The sequence below is a fragment of the Chaetodon auriga genome, chromosome 9, assembly GCF_051107435.1.
Source record: "Chaetodon auriga isolate fChaAug3 chromosome 9, fChaAug3.hap1, whole genome shotgun sequence".
NCBI lineage: Eukaryota > Metazoa > Chordata > Actinopteri > Chaetodontiformes > Chaetodontidae > Chaetodon > Chaetodon auriga.
This window is the reverse complement of record NC_135082.1, coordinates 19,424,190-19,445,278: the sequence shown is the minus strand read 5'-3', so window position 1 is coordinate 19,445,278 and position 21,089 is coordinate 19,424,190. Positions and strand designations below refer to the sequence as shown.

General features: G+C 41.8%; 5 protein-coding genes and 1 non-coding gene across 7 annotated transcripts; 2 read left to right on the top strand and 4 right to left on the bottom strand.

The window, feature by feature from the left end:
- Positions 1-175: 175 nt before the first annotated feature.
- On the bottom strand, positions 176-3,688 carry rpl39 (ribosomal protein L39). Its single transcript, XM_076739818.1, has 3 exons — positions 3,603-3,688; positions 3,166-3,269; positions 176-396 (listed from the first exon to the last, which is right to left on the bottom strand). The coding sequence occupies exons 1-3, from the start codon at positions 3,603-3,605 to the stop codon at positions 348-350; spliced, it is 156 nt and encodes a 51-aa protein (XP_076595933.1). The 5' UTR covers positions 3,606-3,688; the 3' UTR covers positions 176-347.
- LOC143326350 (small nucleolar RNA SNORA69) lies at positions 2,040-2,173 on the bottom strand. The gene has a single exon (XR_013077625.1). It is a non-coding gene; the product is annotated as a small nucleolar RNA SNORA69 (small nucleolar RNA).
- A 972-nt stretch (positions 3,689-4,660) lies between the features above and the next one.
- Positions 4,661-8,458, bottom strand: upf3b (UPF3B regulator of nonsense mediated mRNA decay). Its single transcript, XM_076738373.1, has 10 exons — positions 8,209-8,458; positions 7,825-7,931; positions 7,625-7,731; positions 7,427-7,525; positions 6,947-7,057; positions 6,780-6,823; positions 6,493-6,681; positions 6,245-6,402; positions 5,833-6,157; positions 4,661-5,754 (listed from the first exon to the last, which is right to left on the bottom strand). The coding sequence occupies exons 1-10, from the start codon at positions 8,317-8,319 to the stop codon at positions 5,602-5,604; spliced, it is 1,404 nt and encodes a 467-aa protein (XP_076594488.1). The 5' UTR covers positions 8,320-8,458; the 3' UTR covers positions 4,661-5,601.
- A 593-nt stretch (positions 8,459-9,051) lies between these two features.
- ndufa1 (NADH:ubiquinone oxidoreductase subunit A1) lies at positions 9,052-9,921 on the top strand. Its single transcript, XM_076739515.1, has 3 exons — positions 9,052-9,293; positions 9,441-9,530; positions 9,771-9,921. Exons 1-3 carry the CDS (start codon positions 9,192-9,194, stop codon positions 9,789-9,791), a joined length of 213 nt encoding a protein of 70 aa, XP_076595630.1. The 5' UTR covers positions 9,052-9,191; the 3' UTR covers positions 9,792-9,921.
- Positions 9,816-14,213, bottom strand: nkap (NFKB activating protein). Of its 2 annotated transcripts, none has more exons than XM_076739513.1 (8): positions 13,585-14,213; positions 12,441-12,521; positions 12,234-12,298; positions 12,051-12,143; positions 11,921-11,963; positions 11,644-11,838; positions 11,122-11,271; positions 9,816-10,815 (listed from the first exon to the last, which is right to left on the bottom strand). In XM_076739513.1, exons 1-8 carry the CDS (start codon positions 14,028-14,030, stop codon positions 10,641-10,643), a joined length of 1,248 nt encoding a protein of 415 aa, XP_076595628.1. In that variant the 5' UTR covers positions 14,031-14,213; the 3' UTR covers positions 9,816-10,640. The 2 variants fall into 2 exon arrangements, with proteins under 2 accessions (XP_076595628.1, XP_076595629.1); XM_076739514.1 differs by having other exon boundaries at positions 11,921-11,957; positions 13,585-14,203.
- A 1,409-nt stretch (positions 14,214-15,622) lies between these two features.
- Positions 15,623-21,082, top strand: zbtb33 (zinc finger and BTB domain containing 33). Its single transcript, XM_076738899.1, has 2 exons — positions 15,623-15,754; positions 16,959-21,082. Exon 2 carries the CDS (start codon positions 16,961-16,963, stop codon positions 18,830-18,832), a length of 1,872 nt encoding a protein of 623 aa, XP_076595014.1. The 5' UTR covers positions 15,623-15,754; positions 16,959-16,960; the 3' UTR covers positions 18,833-21,082.
- Positions 21,083-21,089: the final 7 nt, after the last annotated feature.

Here is a 21,089-nt window from a genome sequence, read left to right as displayed (position 1 = left end):
GTGTTTGCCATGTGGTCAAGCGACTGAAACCCCCTTCTGAGTGTTTGCCTTTCTGCAGCGCTGTGTCAGCATAACCCCTCCCCATGTGATGTTTGGTTTGCCTCAGAAAAACTCTCAGCCGGTCAGTGGATATTGCTCAGCTACACTTTGAGGGGAAAAAAGCCAAACAGCATCATTTCAAGTTTGATCACAGATCTTTTATTGTCAAACATGGGCATAACCAGAGTATCTGTACAAAAGGTCTGCTGCTCTGGATAACATGGTTCCCTCCACGTGGTCAGGCCCAGCAGCTGGGGTCCTGGCAGATGTTGGGATGGAGGGACACTGGGATCCGTGGATCCTCATGTTTACAGGCCGAGCTTAGTCCTCCTCCAGTGTCTCCTCTTGGAGTTGTACCTGAATTTCAACATTGAAACAAATGTGTCAAGATTGAACATTTAGACTTTTCACAATGACAAAACTATAATTATTAATTTTGTCACACATGAAATGTAAAAATCACCTGAAGCTCAGTATCAACAAAAGCAATGACTTTGTGGAGGACAACAATGCTTCAAATATGGATGCTGCTGCTGCTGCTGCAGCAGAGAAGCTACAAATTCTAAACATGGATGCTTCAGACACACCGGCAGCATAGAAGATCTCCACTATCACCATAGTTTCAAGGTGGACACCCAAGATTAGTGTCACATATTCAGTATCTGACCAAATGTGAAATATGGCCACAATCTGCCCTTCTCTTCATGAGTGATGGTGTTGAATAATGTCTTTGTCAAACGTGTAACAGTGAGGTTGACCTTTTGGATATACAATGTCATCACTTCATTTTATCCTATGAGACCTTTGTGTAAGATTCTGTCATAATTAGCATATTAATTCCTGAGTTATGGCCAAAAATGTTTTTGTGTGAGGTCACAGTGACCTTTGTCAGTTCATCCTTGAGATCAAGTGAATTTTTGTGCCCAATTTGAAGAAATCCCCTAAAGGCAGAGATATCCTGAGATACTCTGGTCACAAGAAAAGACAAGCAGATTTAAGACATTATGAACCTACAATAAAAACTAGAAAGACTGAAAAGATAATTTTGTACACCAAAAATGTTGCCTCATTCCAGTAAAATGTAAGAAAGCTTGTATTAGGTCCTTAAATTCTGTAATTTATCTGTAGATGGATTATCTCAGACTCATTTACTGACTCATTTATTGGTGGACAACACCAACAGGAAATGCTCGTATGCAATGGAAGTAAACAAAATCACAAATTTAAATTCCCGAGTAGAAATACATCATGCATTAAAATGAAAAGGTTACTATTCGCCTGACCAAAAGAGGGATGCTTATTCTGACATTGTGGCAACTACATAGAGTTGAACTGACATTTTAAGAGACTAAAAGTTGCTCTGCATCATGAGCTGCACAGTTTGCATGGTGTGTTTTCCATAGTCACAACAAAGCAGACTATTCAGCTTGTAGAAATCACCCCTGTAGTCTGCTGGTTGTGCAATTCATGCATATCATGCACCATTGAGAAGTCACCTCTTTACTGCTAGGCTAAGAAAATGTATTTCTAAGCTTTAATGGTTTTAGGTTTCCTCCTGGTCCCGTGTTAATGGTGTTCTACTTATTTACTCAGACATAAACACCAACTGGGTAGTCCAGACACTAATCATACCAATCTCCTCATTCAAATAACAGTCAAATTAAGAGCAGGTTCAAGGGTTCAGTTGAAACTATGCAAAATCTGTTCATTTCCCATTTCAGAAGCCATGAACTTACAACACATGCCACAGTCAACATAGCCGATCACTGCAACTAGACACACAACTAGATTCCTTTTAATCAGTGTAGAAGGTTTTGAAATGGTCTTGGGAAACCTCCTCTGGAGAAACAATTAAAGGCATAATCCCTTTCCACTGGCACTAAATCTCTGTGGCAAATATGGGAATCGTTCCAGGCCATACTAATTTCAGAAATGACTACCAGGGAAATCCTTCAGGACAGCAATTTAGTGGGCGTATCAGCCGCTTGGACAAACAGTACAATGTTCAGCCACAGAGTTTCCTCATCACCTCAACAGTGAGCAGGAACACATCCTCTATAGCAGAAAGATGCTCTCAGCAGGGTTAATGACAGCACTCTACCGCAACAAAGTGCTGCAATTGCAGACCTGCTTTAAGTGACATGGAGTTCATGCTTTTCCCTGCATTAGTCAGCCAGTCAAACATCTCTGCACTTAATGATACCGATAGAGAAAGCTGAGAGACTGCTCAACAACAAAGCGCAGTACTAAAGTGCAATTTAAAACCTCAGAACACACACCCAGCTCTCTTTTGAATGCAATTTTACTTTTTTTTTTTTTTCTTTCAAGTTAAGTTTCAACAGAGGTAAACACAGCAGGCCATGACTGAAGCTTTGTACATACACATGACTGCCAGTTTATTAGGTCTCCCCAACAGCCCTGCAAGAAATCCTACCCTCATGAAATGTTAAGATTTTCATTTTGAGGTATTTATGGAGGCTGTAATTTGTGGGGCTGTTAAAATATACGACATTATGCTATGGTGTTTCCAATACACTTTACTTTTCGACTTAACACATCTCAGTATGACACAGGACAATACAACAGCACCGCAGGCCTACAGTTTCTTACAATGACAAGATGACACAATGCCTCTCTAACACAGTCTCAACAGAAACAGGCCATTTTAACATTCATGGAGGTGGGATTCATTGCAGGACTTGGCATTAGTTTTAAGTAGATGTTCTTAATAAACTGGCACCTGAGTGTACGTGGGTGAATACATGGAGCACTTAGTGGAGCTGAAGAGACTGGAGTTGGAGGTATGAAGTGTAATACACAGCCAAACATTACTCAGTGTCTGGCAAATTCTGCAAAGACTTGTACTTACATAATATTTGATTTCAATTGATAGTCTGTTGCAGTCAAGTCTGAATCTCCCATCTGAGGAGTATCTGTGAGTATCTTACCTATAAGTGAACACAAGCTAGGTGTACCTAATAAAATGGCAAACAAGTGTAAACAGGAGTGAACTGCTAGGCTTCAATTTCGACCTTAAAACCAATTCGTTATGTCCAAATGTAGATGCAGCAAGTTTATAACATACAGTAGCCTCACCTTACAATATTGAACACACTGTGAGCTCACCTGATCTTATTGCCGGTCTTCATTCTGATCCACTGAGGAATGGGCCTGTTCTGTTTCTGCTTCTTGGCGAGGAAGCGCTTGATCCTGAATGTCTTGTGGGATGACTAGAAGCGACAGAAAAGCACCATTAACACCACGTCAACAAACCTTTCTATCTAACGCTGCGTGTCCGCATCTTCAAACGAACAGACTTCACGCTTTTACAACGTAAAAGTGAGCAGGCTAGCAGCTGCCAAGGAAGTTGAAGGCTAACATGCGCAGTGCAACGGATTCGGTACCGGCTAGCATCGTTGAGAAGCTTTAATATGCTAATTTTCCATTCTCTTACACAACATACAGACTTGTGAGGTACCACTGACACATTTATTCATCGTTTAATGTATCGGAGTTGGTCTACGGAGACAGCACACATAGATGTTTGAAGATTGTGTATTTACCATTTTCTCCACAGTCCTTTCCCGACTATGGCGGCGGTCGAAGAGAGAGAAGGAAGTGACGTTGCTTCTTTATCCAATAAGCGCGCACCAAACAGCGACACCACGTGGAGGCTTCTTGTTTTGACGTTCATCTCAGGCGGCTGAAGTATATCAGGTGCTGGAATTGTGTGCTTTCTGAGGCTCTGGGATTCCTCATTTGCAAGAAAAATTACATCATATATACTGTTTAGTTCTTATGTACAATTTTGAGCTGTCTTTAATTTACTTGAGTATTTTTATTTGATGCTACTTATACTCCTCTATATTTGAAGGGGAATTGTTCTGATGATTCTACTACATTTATCTGACAGCTGTACTTAGTCTGCAAGTTACTTTCCAGACAAAGATTTTACATACAAAACGCTAATAAAAACGACATATTGCTATGAATGAAACTGTAAAACAATATTTAAGTTGTTGAATTGACTCCACCTCCACCAGCTACAATATTAAACCACAGCTTACATGTTATTGCATAAAATAACACTTTGACCTTAACTCTGAATGCAGGACATTTTCTTGTATCAGACTATTTTACATCTCAGCATTACTCCGAAGCACAGCTTCCACCTCTGCCACTAGCCAACCCCCTCTGACTCTGAGTCCTATTTCCCATTGTGATATATGGACACTAAAAATATCAAATTAATACTCTGAGGAACCCTGAAAGCCCAAAGTTCACCACATGCCAATTAGTTTTGGTTATTTTGCTAACTGCTAATTTGTTAGGAATATGCACCACAGAAGAGCAACACGAGATAAAGCAGGGTCTGTATTAGAAGGAAATGTAGTGGTCATCTTGTTGAGGGTCCCTACCTCGTGCTCAAATGATACATGCTCCTAAGAAAGTCAGTAGTGGCAGGACAGCAGCATCTGTCCCACTCCTGGCAGCTCTTGGACAAGAATTCAAATCTAGTTTCAGATAATTTGGCCTACCCTGTCTAATTAAATGGTGGAATAGAAAAAAAAACTGAGAATAAACCTATACGAAACTACTAATGAGTCAAGAGAACAAAAGACACTTAAGCAAAGACCTCTTTTATTTCCAGTCACAAGTGGCTACTGTATGTTAGCATCGCCAGCAGTGACATGTCCTCGTGCTGTATTCACTTTAGCGCGTCACACATTCATATTTAAGGAGAGTTTCAGATTAGAAAAGGGCGAAGGCCACAGGTTGTTCACTCAGATTGAAGGCTGCATGCAGGCATGGCTGTCACATGGCAGTCTAGTCAGAAATGGCTGTTTCTCCTCAGTCACTGTATGAATGCAACAAAGCACATGATCGCAAAGCAGGTTAGTAGAGACAGTGTCGCTCAGTATGTTGTGCCTGTAACTCTACAACTATTTCAGAGTTACAGACCAGGAAAAGTTTTCGTTTAAGTTCTGCACATACATTTGGATTGTCTAGCTCTCCAGGCAGAGTAAGATGTCATTTCCATGTGTGCACATCAAACTGAAAATGCCAATGTTACAACAGAAATCTCACGCAAGACAAAGAACAAAGACCATGGATGAACTTGGCAATGTTGACATATTAAGTAACTGGGAAGTTAAACACCTGTAAAGCATTTCATACTTCCAGCGTGTGATATGGATGAACACGTTTAAAGCCAATGCTTGCAGTGTGTGCAACACTTTACATCAGAGAAACAATACTGAAATAAGGTCACTTTGAGTTCAGTGGTCCAAGAAAGCTTTGGCTTCATCTAATGTGCCCTACAGCCAAACTCTTCCCAGAGGTTACTGTTAACTTTCCTAACAAATAAAACTAAAGTGGGTCACATTTAGGCACTAAGAGGCTCCACAGTCACATCTCTGCCTCTGAGACTGGGAGAGCTGGATGCAGCCCTGCTTGAACTGCAGTGCATGTTGCCCTGAGGCGTCACATCGCTGCCCTGAGCCTCACAGGCCTGTTTCCCCTCTCCTCACCGGACTTAAAATGCCATAAGCAGAAATATGCTCAATCATCTCCTTTGTCAACCACTTTCTCGGCCTTAGTATCTGGCTTCCTGTCTGCAGAGTTGGATTCGGCTCCTCCTCCTCCTCCTCCTCCTCCTGCAGTTCGATTGCGGCTTCTGGCACCTGGCTGGTACAGCTGTATAGCTGGCCGGTCCTGGTGCAATGAAACAACACTCTCAGAAATACTGAAACAGGCTTGTGAGAAACTGATTTGAAAGGCTAGAGTCATTACCTTGTTTCGCAGCCGCTCTCTTTTACCACTGTCATCCTTCTTGTCTTTGGCAGGCCTCTCTGGCCTCTCAGAGTGAGACGAGTCTCCAACATTTTCACCCTTTTTCTTCTCCAAGGGACGCTCTTTTTCTTTTTTAACGTCCTCCTCCCGCTTCCTGCACGAGTTCTCCCCATCCTGCCGTTCTTTCCTTCTCCGCCGATCTTCGTCCTGTCGCCTGATGCGCTCCTTCTCCCTCTGTCGCCGCTCCTTCTCCCGCTCTCGGTCGTACTCTCTGTCTCGATCTGCGTCACGCTCCCTGAACTCCTTTCGCCCGTGTTCATCCGTTCTGTGTGTAAAGCACAAATCATCTTTAAACATTCTGTTCAAAGTGAGCACTGTGTTTTCAAATACAAAAATTACACAAGTAACTCACTTCCTTCCTCGATCCTCCTTATTTTCAATGTTCTGACGCTTCTTCAGATCAGCACTGCCCATGGATCTGTCCTCTTTATTTGCCTTGTCTGGTTTCTTGGCCTTTTCCTTGGGCTTCTCAGAATCAGCATCTTCTCCTCTGTCTGGCTTCTTCAGGAGCTACATGGTTGAAATTAAAGACATTATGACATTATAGTGATAGGAAATTACACACTGTTTTAAACTGTTTCAATCCACTGCAGCACACACCTTAATTTTTGGTTCTTCTTTAATTTGGTCCTTGTCTTTGTCTTGCTGTTTCTCGGGTCTCTTCATCTTCTCAGCCTCTTTGCGCTTCCTTCTCTCCTCCTCCCTCCACTTACGACGCTCCTCATCACGCAGACGCTTCCGTTCAATCTCCCTTCTTCTCCTCTCTTCTTTCTTTTCCTCCCTGATTCTCTGAACAGCATTAAAACAGGACATGAGGTCAATCTTCACCATGCAATGAAACATTTCTAACTAGAAAAACACACTGTTGTGTCACAGTACTTATTTACCTGTTTATTCTTCAGGAAGTCCAGTAAAGGAGTTGTTTTTTTAGCTTGACGGGAGAAAAAGGTATAAAATTGAATTCATATCTCCAGCAATATGTCTGCTGCTTTTTAAAAATATATTCAATGATGTTTCACGTGGACTTTTTACTGAAAAAAGACAGTTCACCTACCGACAAGTTCCTTTGATTTTGCCTCAAGCTCTTCCAACAGGGTCTCAGGTGTTGATGCCAACTTTTCTTCATCTCTGTTGTAATTTTCCAGAAACTTCTTGTATTCAGGATCTGAAAGAACATTCAGAACAACCAAATAAAGACATGTTCCTGCTGACTGTTTCTCTGGAGCTTTACATGGTGCTAAGTATTTTTAAATCTATACTTGATTGAATTAGAATTTTCAGATTAGGCAAAACCATCAGCTTGAGAGCAACTGTCCTTTCACACAATATTTTACTAAGACAACCACTAGCAGTAATCCAGGATATCTGAGGTGACTCAGATGCCAAGTGCAAATATTATCCACAAATGTTCACAAACAGCAGCAAATGTCAGTTGGTTACTAAAAAGAAAAAGAAAGTCCAACCAAACTGAATCAACCAAATCTCACTTTTCCTTTATACTGGCACATCAGACACACAATGACATCATCTTTACCTTCCACAATTGTTCCACATTTCGCATCCTTTTTCTTACTCCTTTTCTTGGCAGTCTTTTGGAAAGGTGCAAACTCTACAACAGCAGGATACTCCTGTCCTGTTTAAAGACATCATGTGGACAAGCATGAAGCCTCAACTTGTGTCCGAGACCCTTCATAGGTTTGTATATGTAGCTATAAATGTGTACTCTTCATACCTCTGTTGTCGATGAACACATATCCATCAAATCGATCTCTGAAGAGAACTATATCCTCTTGATTTTTGAAATTGATGTAAGCCCTTGCGAAGAGGTGTGGATAAAGGCTGAATGGACAGATGACTCATGTCAGGTTAAACTATTAGTGAGAGTGACTGGTAACGTTTTGTAGATGGTGAAACATCTTTTTGTCAATTCACCTGGTGTCGTTGGAGAAAAACTCCAGGTAGTCCACCTCTGGGAGAGGCTGTAATTGCTCCTCCAGCTCTTCCTTGGTCAGACTTGGTGGTAATCGTCTGATCACAATCTGGATAAATATTATTCGGCAGATAAAGATATTTAGATGGGAGAACAATCAGACTGGGAAAAGGAGGGCACAAATGGCTAACACTGACTTAAAGTTTGGGTTAATAATGTGACAGTTTGCCTGGCTTCAAGTACCTATAAAAATTTCAAAGTAGAATATACAAGTTATATTTGACAAAACACAGCTAGCCAAAAACATCCAGTTGTTTCATGAAACTATTAGTATCTGTAACTGACAACTTATAGCAACCTTAGCTAACATAGCTAGCAAGTTATACCTTTGTCATCGTCTCTTTCTTTTCCTTGGGTTTCTCCGTCTTTTCCGCATCTTCGCACTTTATTTCCACTTTTCTCTCCTTCGGTCGAGTATTTTCTTTATCTTCCTTCATAGCTGAAAAGTTACTTTGTCCAGCGTTTGTATTTCATGACATCCCACACACTTGTTTACTTTTGTTTAGCAAGTTAGCCGGCTAGCAGCAAACGAACTCGCTAGAGGTAGCTTCCCCGCTCACGGTTGGGCCGCAATTCACCGTTTCCACAGGAGGTGGCGCTGTAGGTGGAAACGAGCCTGTGTCGTGAGTTTCAAATTATAATTACATGTATTTTGTTTTGTGCATTTGTTTTTGTCTTCGGTTTGGAAATATGACTGACAAACTACTTTTGACTGTTTTCATCCGTTAAAAAAGAATAACCTTAAAGTCAGCAAAATACGTCTTCCTCTTTTCCTAGGCCCTTCAGAATAAAAGCTTGCAAGTTTAAGTTAATATTTCTGAGCAGTTCATTTTGTGACGCTTATAGTCACACCGACTATCGACTGTTCATACAGTAATTGATATTGTAATAATACTAATTTAACATAAAATACCGATTAAAAGTTATAATTCCTGCTGACTAAACGTTTCTCTAAATATCCAAGGCGTTGTGTAACGAGCAATAGTTGAAGCAATCTTTCAACAAATTAATTTGAACATAAATCATTTATCGGAATGTTTATGAGCGTTTAACGCATAATAATCGTGTTGTTTGTCGTACAAAATTGGGATTTTTATCAAATAGCGCTGTCTTTGGAGCGCTATTTGAGGTTTTCTTTTGAAAAACCCTGACGGGAAGTGTTAGTCTTCTTCCGTTAGAGAACATAGGTCGTTAAGAGGGTAGACATTTTGTTAGCATCTAAGCAAAATAAACCGTTGTGGGCAGTCTTAGGGCAACCTGGTTGTCCTCGAAGTTGCCGTTTGTCGCCTGACACTTCAAGGCTGTAATAATGTGGTATGAAATCCTGCCAGGCGCCGCCGTCATGACTGCGTGTCTGATCATTCCTGGCGTCTCCACCGCACTCATCCACAAATACACCAACGGGGGAAAGGTGAGCAGGCTGCTGGCTGCTAATGCTGTCCTGCCCGTGCTAACAAGTACAAAGTAGCTGACGTCCAACACTTCAACATGCCGCTTGTCGGTGTGTTTGTAGCGTTACTGTGAAGAACTTGATTAAAGACTCCTGTTTTCTGTATAGGAAAAGAGGATCGCTCGGGTTCCGTGGCAGTGGCAGCTGATGGAGAGAGACAAGCGAGTGTCAGGAACAGGAAACTACCACGATTCCAAGGTGACTGTCCATGTTTCAGTAGTAATAATACATTTTGCAAATGAACGTGTATGCTTTAATTGTGCACGTGTCCCTCAGAAGATATTGAGTTTCAGGATTTTAAAAATAAAAAAATCAAGCTAACCACTGATGACGCCACAGTGTGTGTGTGTATACACATGTGCCTGGTAAACAGTCAGTCAGTGTGTCAAACGCTGTCATTGAGTCTGGTCATGATCATGTTTTCGTTTTCTCCAACAGGGACTTGAGAACATCCACTGACGACAAGAAACATGAAGGCCCAAATGAGAAGAAAGTTCTTTATTGTGCATCAGATTATATTTAACATTCAGCTGTTTGTCTTTGCAGTTCTCCCTGTTGTCAATTAAACTGTTCCATACTGGAAATCTTAGCAGGCTTCTTGGCTCATATGTTGAATTATAAAAGCTAGGTTGGTGATCTAATCAAATAAATGCTTTACACCTGTTTATACGCTGTAGAGCTTCTACTGTCACTTGTTCATCTGATAACAATAGCCGGTACTATTAACCAGCTGAGATATTTCAAAGTAGCAGCTTAGATGAACATACAGAATCATAGGATGTGGTAGAATTTATAAGATATGTCTAAATCAGTGGTTCTGAAAAGGGGCTGTGGGACCCTCAAATCAGAGATGATTCACAAAACAAAAAAAAAAAAAACATTTATACTGGACAATTATTGAGTGTTGTTTCTCTAATCTTTGCTTCACTTCATGAATTCCTGTAAATGTTAAACTCTTAGCACAAACAAAACTGTGAAACGAAATGTGAAAACCACAAAAAGACTTGTGGAAAATTTATTTCCCGTTCTGATTATTTGTAAAACTGTACAGGAGAAAATAAACTTTGAACAGCTGAAGGGAAAGACGAGTTCCAGTGAGTGAACACGATGGAGAATATAATACAACCGAGTACTTCTCAGATTCTCATTTACACACATTTCTTTACAGTTAAAATCCTCCCTCCACACTGCACATCCTTTGAAAATGTCGTTAACCTCCTAAAAACAAAACATTTATGAGACATGAGACAAAAAGTAAAGGCTTCCACTAAAGGGTAAATCTGCGTGAAAACTGTAGAAATGCCACGTTCACTTCTCCTCCTTGCCTTTGGTCTTCCTGTACACCATCTCCCTGAAGCTCGACAGGATCTTGCTCTCCCTCTTCCTCCTCTCCTCCTGGTTGAAGGAGGCCAGCGCTCTCTTTTCATCTGCGCTGTAGATCTGGTTTTCCTTTCTCAGACGCACAGCCTCCATACGACGATGTCTGCAGGGTTACATTTGGAATTTGTCAGTATGGCAGTCATGATAAGATGGACATCTCTTTGGTACGGTTATTTTAATTGTTGTAACTGTAAACAAAATATTGTGTATAATTGCAGTAACTTTACACTGCAAAAGAAAATGTGTTGGTGCAATATTTTGGTTGCACGCCAGGAAAAGCATTCATGGCATCATAGTCACGTCTGAAACATCACTGATTATTGAATTGCTGCTATTATCATACAAATAATGTCATATGTAGTATAATAATTATATTAGTAGTAGTAGTAGTATTGTAAACATTATGTACCTGCTGCCACTCATCACGTAGCCAGACTTCTCAAAGTTTGCGATCTCGTCACTAGTCAGACCGATTTCACCTCTTCTCGGGATACGTTTGCCCGCTTTCACGTACTCCGCCATCGCAGCACCTTCACCTGGCAACAGCGCATGACCAAAGCTGGGAGAACAGAAACGATGCACTTATTAAACACATAGGCAACATTTGTGCGATAGTTTCTCAGCAGAGTGAAGACCTCTTCATATCAATACTGCAAAACCAACTTCTACGGCTGCAAACACTGATTAGTTTCATTTTCAACAAGCCTGCAGATTATTTTGTTGACTAATTGTTTGTCCTATGTGTCAAAAATGCTTAAAAACAAACATCATGAATTCCTAAAACTTCCAGACTTTTCATATAAGAAATGAAACAGCAGATGCTGTTTCACAAGCTGGAACCACTGAATTTCTAAGTCTTGGTTGCACAGCAGTGCTTTGAGGTACATGCTAACATGCTAACAGTGACAATGCTAACGTCAGACAGACTCACTCCAAAGGTCTGTCGTCCTGGGACATGTGGGTGAGCGGAGCTTCTGGACCGACCACGTGTTCGTCCATGCAGGTCTTCTCCACCCACATGACCCCGTTGGGATCCTCTTCCTCTTCCTCCTCTGACTCTTCGCTGCTGGAGTTGCTCGACTCCTTGCGGCTCTTCTTCGCCTTCTTCTTCTTGGACTTCTTAGACCTGTTGGGAAATGGGATTCATCAGAATCCTCCTTTCTGTGCAAATGGAGCTGGCTTTCATAACGGTAAGTAGTCATACTTACTTTTTGCTCTTCTTTTTCTTCTTCTTTTTCTTTATTTCTTCTTCTGAAACGTGAAAACACAATAGTTAAGCTTAAAAAAATAAAGAATTACAAAGACTTTCCTAAATGAACAACATCATGATTGTCTTACCGTCTGAATCTGATTCCAGCTCGCTGTCTTCTGAGTGCTTTTTGTTCTTTTTCTTCTTGGATTTCTTCTTCTTCTTTTTCTTCTTCTTCTCTTCTGTGAGTAAAAGACAGGTTGCCTTGTAAATTCAAGCAGCACACAGTATGACTGTCATTCATTCATGTTCAAACACTGTGTGGGCCGTACCCTCTGAGCTCGAGTCTGAACTGCTGTTTTTCTCGTCTTCTTCCACGGGTGTGAACTCATCAGAGCTGGTGGAGACAAATCAAAGAGATTCATGCTTTCTGCATCCGTACGTACCAAGAGGTGAGGTACCTATCGTCCTCTTCAGGTGCAGTACCAGAAGAGAAATATGCAATGAACATGTTTCTGTGGTGAAGACTCTAAACTTACTCTGGCTCTTTTACTCTTGGTGAATATCCCCAAACTTCAGGACAGCCTAACTCACCGATCCTCTCCCTCTCTTGCAGGCGCCTGTAACAGAAGTCAAACAAATAACTACTGATGTTCGTATCACTGGCTCGGTAACACTGAAACACATACAGTAGCTGAAAGCAGAAAATTTGTCAACTCCAACTGTGACATCATTTCTGACTAAAAAAAGACCCAAAAAAAGTGAAACTTGCTGGTTACAGTTAAAGAAGATGATTGATGTTTCTCAATTTCATATCATTATAAACTTAATATTTTAGTCTTTTAGTTGTCTGTCTGATTGAGTGATGTTTTGGATTAACACTTTGGGTTGTGGAAACTCATGAGCTTAGATATATTTTACATTTTTTAGATTAACTGTATCGAAAGCCTTTGAAAGACCAAGAAATCGGCCAAAAGAATACGATTTTTCATCAATTACAGATTATACAAAAGAACACAAAGAACTTGTGGGCAAGTTTTCCAAGATTTTGGAAAAATAAAGAAGTATTGGGATTCGTCAGTAACAAGAAAAGATGAAGAGATTCTCTGCTTTAAATCATGGAATGACTTTAGTCAACTTTTGGCGAGATCCTCACACTTAATGACACACCACAAACATGAGTCAGGGGTTTGATTACAGCACATTTGACATCCATTTCTAAACTAATTTCATCCTGACCTGCAGAAGAATCCTTCAAGGATTCAATTATTTTTATCATTTCAGACTATTTATATGAAGGGCGAGTCATTTCCTTTTATGAGCTGTAGAGGGAGTCCAATTGTGTTCAGAGTTTGCCAGCAATAACAAAAATTTAGGCCACTGCAAACACAGTGAACAAAATTCACTGAGTACGTGACAAGGAAGACTCTGCTTTATCTTCATCTTCTATTAAAGCTTAACTATTTGAAAACTCTGAAAATGCTCACGGATACTTAGAGGATATCAGGATTTCTCCACCTCTGTTGCTTCAATTTTGACTACTTATTTTCTAATCTGTCTTTTGTAGTACAGCTAATTTCATGGACCTGAACACTAAATTATTAGAGTAACCAAAGATGGATCAAATGAAAAGGAACATCGTAATTAACCTTTAGCTGTGACGCTGGTGTTTTTATGTGTTACCTCGCAATAAAAGCCTCTTGTCTCTGTCTCTGAGCGTCGTCCCTCTGCTGCTCGTAGTAATAATCATCTCTGAAGCCTCCGTGTTTTCCAGGAGCGTCCCGCGGCTCGGACCAGTGGTTGTGGTTGTGGTTGTGACTGTGGCTGTTGTTGTGACGCTCTCTGGACCTGGACCTGGACCTAGACCTGGACCGACTACGGCGGGGGCTTCCGATGCGGATCCGTCTGAGGTTCTTCGCCTCTCGGAATCGGCGTTCCCGTTCCTCGCGTTCCCTCTCCTTGTTCCGTGGCTTCGGCAGTTTGGGCCCGAAGCTATCTGGAGAAAGGCTCTGTTCACGGCTGTCGTTGCGGTTGCGGCTGCGGCTGCGGGACCGAGTCCGGGGTCTCCGGGCCCGAGGACTCCGTGACTCCCCGCTGCCGTCAGAGCTCGAGCGATCCGACAGTGGCATCACTGACCTCCTGACGGTTTTAGGGTCACACCGAAACTACAGGACACAGTATAGATGAAGAAGTTTGGATTCTGACGGACGGTAGTAGAGAACTTAGCAAACGTTCACTCCCAGGTCTCCTCTCTTCTCTGTTTTCCTCCGTTCGTAAGCTGAGCGTCTATAACAGGAAGTCCTGGAACGTCCGTTCCTAAACACATACCGGTCTTCATGACTACGGATTGCACATAGTTCCGCTTGTACTTGTTATAAGAAACTGTAGTCTGCCAAACTATAATAAATAAATAAATAAATAAATAAATAAATAAATAAATAAATAAATAGATAGATAGATAGATAGATAGATAGATAGATAGATAGATAGATAAATAAGAATAGAACATTATCGAAAGTCAGATACTTAAATAATTTCTGTTGTATCCTGCAATCTCATAAACACATTACTTAGTAAATATAGTTTATATTTATGAACCTTTAGGAAGATACCATTATCTGTTATTACTAAGATATGATATTAACACATTGTAAACATGTTTTGTGATGTTATGATCAGAGTAGCTGGTTCAGTGCTTCAGTCTTCAATGAGTCAATCTTTGATACTCCCAGTGGAAACTGCAAAAAGATGCATTGATGTCACATGACACATTCAAGAGCAAAGCGAGAAAAAAAAAAAAATGTGCTTGGAAATTAAAAATATAAAAGTATACAGCTATTTGGCATTGAGTTGGCAGAGCAGGATCTTTGTGGTTGTTTGCTGTTCAGTTTTTTGAACGGAGGCAGTTTTAATGAATGCCACATGTAATAAAAACTTGACTGATGTCGTGCAGGCAGAAGTTACAATTAAATAACTTCTGGTGTTGGGTTAAGCGACTGAGAAGAAATATATGTACTACACAGGATTCTTAGCTATATAAGTCAGTTTCTTAATATTTCAGTCTGCATTCAGTCTTCCGTTTATCTACAAAAACCCAGCTATGAACAGTTGTTTAAGCTCTTCAGATATACTGCTTGCCTTCGTTGGTCGGGTTGGTCAAATTTAGAAGAAGTGAGATTGGTTAGTGTTAGGAGAAGAACATCAGGCTAAGCCAATCAGAGGTAGAGTAGAGCGGGTCATGCCTTCGCCATCCTACTGAAAAAACTTGCGGAACTACTGAATCCTGTGTGCTGTATGCTTTTCACCGATCCGCAAGGCAGAATGAATGTAAAGCGAAGGGGAGAGGAAGGCGCTGTCCGATCAGCTTCATGCAAACTTAAATCGCATGACAGGGGCTCCACAGGCCCTGATGTTAAAAGAGTATCGAAACCTGCCCATAGCTCCAAAAGGTGACCTAATTTATTACACTTAATGTCCACTGAGATATCACTAATACCTACGCTTTTATTTTGAAGGCGAAACTCTTGAACCGGTAGTTATCTCGACGCTAAACCCGGCGTGGAAAAAGTAAACAGTTTTAAACTGAAATAACGCTCAGGCGCTGTTTCATTGTCGTTTTTAGGCTATCGTGAATTCAGCCTGCTTTTTGTAATATGTCTTGTATACAGTTTTAATGTTGGAGTTTTTAACCCTACACGACGGCGACTCCTTGTGGCTGCTCAATCAATGAGGCTGTAGTGAGCGCCGAGAGCTGTTTGCAGGGGAAGCTGTGTTGTTAGCCATTGTCTGCGGCCAGCTAAGTGACTACAGTCGGTGGTAGCGGTAGTCTTGGCAGAAAACACCAGGGCTGCAGGTAAACAGAGTTTATCTCATGTGCCGCCAATTCATGTAGCAAGATTTCGCAGTAGCATGTTTTCATTGCATTGTGTTTGAAGCTAGCATGCTAACAAGCTGCTAAACAGCAGGCCGTGCTGTCCATTTTCCCATTAAAGAGGAAGCAGGGAGGAAACCCAGCTAGCGTTACCTTTGTTAACTAGCTAACAGCAGCGTTTGAATATTACTTTAAACACATCGATGACAACAATAATAGATTTGCCACGCAGCTAATGGCCCCGTTAAAGTTAAATAAACGTAGTTGTGCACTTATGCGATGTCACGCGAGACTGAAATTCAAGCCAGTTACTACAACTTTGGCAAACTAAGGTTTAGCTAATGTCAGCTACTTAGCCTACGTCAGCTAACGTTATTGTTTTTGTTGCCTGACAGACAAAACTGACATGTCTCACATTTGTTTGCATGACTACAAACAGTGCACTTCACATTCATACTGTCAGTGTTTGCTTTAAGGCAGCATCTCGGCCTTTTCGAGAAGGTGAAATTGTTTTAGTGAATTTCTGATTTTAGCCCACAAGTGGTCAGTTTATTAGTCTCAATCATTTTAAGCCTGAACCTGCATTTGGGGTGTTTAATTTCATTGCCTTATACAAGAAAAGTGCTTTGTAATATTTTGTCCTCTTCATTTACAATCTGTGTCGATATACTAAGTATTAGAAGCTGGAATTACACCACCAACTTGGCTTATTATATATTTATTGGCATCGATGTGTGTGTTGATTGATCAGATAGATTAAGAGATTTCAGCTCAGAAGAAGCATAAGTCACATAGTTTATCCACCAGAGAACACTGAAATCGTCCGGGTATATCAGAAGCATGTCTTTGTCTGACAGTCTGATGTACAAGTTGACAGCATCTCATCTCCTACATGGGGCAGTGCTGGCCTAAAGGTTAGAGAAGCGAGCTTGTGGTAGGGACTGCTGAGGCATGCTGATCCCTGGACCGGCAGGCTGAATCTCATGTCTCTCAGCCCTGAGCTGAAACTGGTTTTACTGGGCAGCTTCCAGGTGTGAATGTGTGTGTCTGTGTAGATGTGATCAGGGCAAAAGAGAGGCCTCCTCTCAGTGAAACTTCTCTGACTGCTGGATGTTAATTGACTAAGTTTACTTGTGCTTTCAGAGTTGTGATTCTGATTTGTTTTCTCTGATTTTTCTCTCCACAGTCATGCCAAGTCTAAAGCTGATATCTGCGACCGACACACAGTACTCAGCAACTGTGCTGAAGTCTATGAACGAGCAGCGAAACCATGGATTATTTTGTGATGTCACCATTATCATACAGGAAAGGAAGTTCAGAGCTCACAAAACGATCCTGTCCGCCTCGAGTACGTATTTCCACCAGCTCTTCAGCGTCGCTGGACAAGTCATCGAGTTAAACTTCATCAGAGCTGAAATCTTTGAGGAGATTCTTAATTACATTTACACCTCCAAGATTGTCCGCGTCCGCTCCGACATGCTTGAGGAGCTCATAAATGCTGGACAGATACTGGGGGTCAAGTTCATTGCAAACCTGGGGTCACCATTATCACAAGTGAAGGGTCTCCCCGGCTTGTCAAAGGACACAGAAAACAAAAATGACACATCCACAGAGATGATGCCGATCATCACAGAGTCCTTCTCGATATCTGCAGAGGAATTCAATCAGACAACCAGACCTGCAGGTAATGATGAGGACTCGGACAGCGATGTCATGTTCGTCTCCCAAACCAGCACAGCCAATCAGAAAGCCAGCTCCGGGGAGGTCATCGATTTGGATTCAGCTGATCCAGAGAAAAAATCAGTAAATCAAAATGCAGAATCAAATCAAGCAGCTGCAAAACCTACGGAGAAAACCAAAACCCCTGTTAAGACAGATGCTGCAAAACCCCCCAGCATCAGCTGTCCAAACCCCAGTTTGCCCAACAGCAGCCCGCTGTGCAGTCCAGACAGCAGCTCCAATAACTCGTCTTCCCCTGCAAGAGTTTCCTCAGGAAGTGCTCCCACAACTCCAGCCAGGGCAAGCAGTTTCACCCCGGAGCCTTCGAGTGCCTCTCAGTCCTCTGAAAACAGCGATATAATGGGAGTCCACAAGAAGCAAGTCTCTACTTCATCCCAGCAAGGCGATTTCAAAATTCGGCTCTCGGATGTGTCCGAAGGGCCAGCAAATCAATCAAACATTCCTAAATCAACGATAGCAACAAAAAAGACGGTGACGCTCCACACAGCCACGGAGATTGATTCAATTTCATCAGGCTGCAAAGTGTATGCCAATATTGGAGAAAATACTTATGACATTGTCCCAGTGAAGGAAGATCCAGGCGAAGGAGGCTCTAAAGCCAATAAGGGGAAGAGGTCATTAATGGCGACGCCCTTGAAACCCTTGGAGAAAACAGCCACGTCACAGAAGGCCAGCCCAAACAAGAAGAGGACCAAAACAGAGCTGGAGGATCACTATGAGCTGATCATGGATGGGAAGACTTTTTACGTGTGCATCGTCTGCAAGCGCCCCTACGTGTGTCTGACGAGTCTCCGCCGCCACTTCAACACCCACTCGTGGGAAAAGAAGTACCCGTGTCGTTACTGCAACAAGGTCTTTGCTCTGGCAGAGTACAGAACTAAACATGAGATCCACCACACGGGAGAGAGGCGGTACCAGTGCTTGGTGTGCAATGAAATGTTCATGAACTACCAGTTACTGTCCACCCACTGCAAGCAAGTCCACAACGAGGATCCCAGCGGGAGGAAAGAGAAGGACGACGGCGACAACAACTTGTACCGACTGCTGCCGTGTAAAACGGTGCAGATGAAGCCGTACTCATGGACTACTGGTGGGCAGGGGGTCCCTGTCATATCCGAGGATGGCAGCGTGCATCACATAACGAGCGTCAGCGAAGACGTCCACTCTTCCACCCAGACCAGGATGTTGAACTGGGACGACATCTTTGTGGAGCCTGACGCTCACATGCCCCCTGATAATCATCCCCGACCGGGGTCAACCATGAACTCCCCCCCACAGGGAGCCACAGAGTTTGACTTTGTTATACCAGAGACCTACTGAGCAACGTTCGCTGCTCCATTACCTGTGCCTTTTTAGGTGCCCCCCCACCCATTTTCCTTTTTGGTTCCATGTCAGCATTCTCTCTCTCTCTGTCTTTGTCTCTCTCTCTTTTCATTTTTGTTACAAAGATTTTTTTTTTTGGTTAGTTCAGCTTTATTTAGTTAGTGACGGCTGAAGAGAGAAAGACCCTGCTCACACTTGCCATTAACATGCATCTAAAGGTGATCCGATCACAAGTGGACAGTCTGGACAGACCACCAAGGCACATTGTGATGCGCTTCGTCACAGCAGTTGCAGAGGTGGTCCAGGACGCACGTTTGTAGTGTAAAAGCTAATGTGTTCTGATGCGTCCCAGACAAGGGCGTAACTTGAACATACCTAATCAACGCAGGTTGTGGTGGTTGTTCCTTTTTCGTCTTGTCCTGCGCTCATTTTGGGGTCCCTTTGACCTCCTAGCAGAAGTGATGTAGGCAGTAATGAAATATGACCACAAGCGGTCAGCTGGACACCTGATAGACAAGTGTGAGCAGTGATGCTGTCCACTTGATCGGATCACCAAGAACACATTTTAATGGCAGGTGAAAACAGGGTCAAGGAGAGGACGGATGAAAAGCAAACAGGCCAGAAGGGATGACATGCAACAAAGGGCCCAGGGTGGATTCAAACCCAGGCTGCTGCCATAAGGTCTCAGCCTTAATGCATGACACACTCCAGGTGAGCGACCGGGGTGCACCAGTCAGCAACATTCTTCTGTAACTCTCCATCATGTCTGCATGAGGTACGGTCACATTAGCCTTTTAACAAAAGCTGTGGTGTAATGTCCCAAACACGACTGCACCAAAACTGTTCCGGCTTCAGTCGAAGTGAAGAGGAGACGGAGCGAAGAGTCGCTGGACAGGAGCGTAATGTGACCTTACCTTAACTCATGTTACTCTGCTTGTGTAATAGCCTTGATCTTTAGTATCATTGGAATAAGTGATATTCACATTAGCAAAAAAACACATAGTGGTTCACACGCAGTCAAACCGTAAAGGAAATAGTTTGTATGGATAGTAAAACGTCATGCAGGAAACAAGGTTATGGTACAAATTAATAGCTGTAATAAGAAGCAAGAATCATGTATTTTTAGGTTTTCACCATGTAAGAACAGTCAGCTGTTGCAGGCTCAGACTAATGTTGATGTCTGACTTCCTCAAATTCTGTGTCAGCCAGAAGATTTCAGCCAAATCCTCAGAAGCACAGAGCCTTGAAATGAGACATTTGAATGGAGTCCTCTCTCGTTTCAGCAGTGGATTTCAGGTCATGTTGCCTCGTTCATGACACTGAGCCGCCCACAGAGGGAGCTCCATGTCATAAAATGGAAATTGGGTTACCTGTTTAAAAAAGTGAAACCTCAGCTGATGATTATGTGTGTCCCATAACGAAATACAACAAGGTTTCTTGAATGTTAAATCCGTTGTGCATCAATCACGAATCTCAAGTCTCTTTCAGAAATTTGAACAGACACATGAACTTTTCTGGACTGATCATTCCTGGTTTCCTTTTGAGACTTTTTCAAACCTAATTCTGTACAAGAGAGTGTTAATTATGATCTGAAATATATTTTTTCATTGTGATTGTCGGCGATGTTGTGTCAGGGAAGATATACAGCAGTTATTTAATTTGTCAGTGGTTGCAGAAACGGCTGCGGTTAACTTTTTGTCCATTAAACACCTTCTGTTTTATTTTGATACACCTGTACATTTTTATTTCCTACGGTTGCCATGTTATTTGTTGTATGAAATGTTATTTTCATGCCAAAATCTGCCTGCTGCACAGCATAGGCTAGAAAGTTTGCATACAAATGTGATGATAGGATTGACATAAACTGAGGATTATTTCAGTCCGTACTTAGAGCACTTAGCGTTGGATCTTTGTTGTAATATTTTCTTTTCTTTTTTTTTTATTCTGTTTTTCCATTTTGTCAAAATGTAGTGATGGGCCAGAATGAGTAAAGAAAGTAGTGCTAACATGGAAATCTATTCAATAAAATCATGCAGGTTTTGTTTTTTTAATTAACAGATAAACATTGTGTGTTGTACAGTGTATATTTGTGTTAATCCCTCTTTTTAATGTTTTACATGTGTTTTAGGTTTATAACAAAAAAGGTTTTAATTACTCTTTCGGCATTGTACAAAATCCCTTTTCTGTCAGCTAGCAACGAGGGTCCCTGAATAGTAAATAAATTATTCTTTTATAATTTTAACCTAATTGTCTT

Coding starts and splice junctions, on each gene's coding strand:
- rpl39 (XM_076739818.1), bottom strand. Junction 397..3,165: donor AAGACCGGCAATAAGATCAG/GTGAGCTCACAG, acceptor GTTGAAATTCAG/GTACAACTCCAAGAGGAGAC.
- upf3b (XM_076738373.1), bottom strand. CDS start 8,319: ATGAAGGAAGATAAAGAAAATACTCGACCGAAGGAGAGAAAAGTGGAA. Junction 7,932..8,208: donor AGAAAGAGACGATGACAAAG/GTATAACTTGCT, acceptor ATATTTATCCAG/ATTGTGATCAGACGATTACC. Junction 6,403..6,492: donor AAGAAGAACCAAAAATTAAG/GTGTGTGCTGCA, acceptor TCAACCATGTAG/CTCCTGAAGAAGCCAGACAG.
- ndufa1 (XM_076739515.1), top strand. CDS start 9,192: ATGTGGTATGAAATCCTGCCAGGCGCCGCCGTCATGACTGCGTGTCTG. Junction 9,294..9,440: donor AATACACCAACGGGGGAAAG/GTGAGCAGGCTG, acceptor TTTTCTGTATAG/GAAAAGAGGATCGCTCGGGT. Junction 9,531..9,770: donor GAAACTACCACGATTCCAAG/GTGACTGTCCAT, acceptor TTTCTCCAACAG/GGACTTGAGAACATCCACTG.
- nkap (XM_076739513.1), bottom strand. CDS start 14,030: ATGCCACTGTCGGATCGCTCGAGCTCTGACGGCAGCGGGGAGTCACGG. Junction 12,522..13,584: donor CAAGAGGCTTTTATTGCGAG/GTAACACATAAA, acceptor CTTCTGTTACAG/GCGCCTGCAAGAGAGGGAGA. Junction 12,144..12,233: donor TTCAGACTCGAGCTCAGAGG/GTACGGCCCACA, acceptor TTTTACTCACAG/AAGAGAAGAAGAAGAAAAAG.
- zbtb33 (XM_076738899.1), top strand. CDS start 16,961: ATGCCAAGTCTAAAGCTGATATCTGCGACCGACACACAGTACTCAGCA.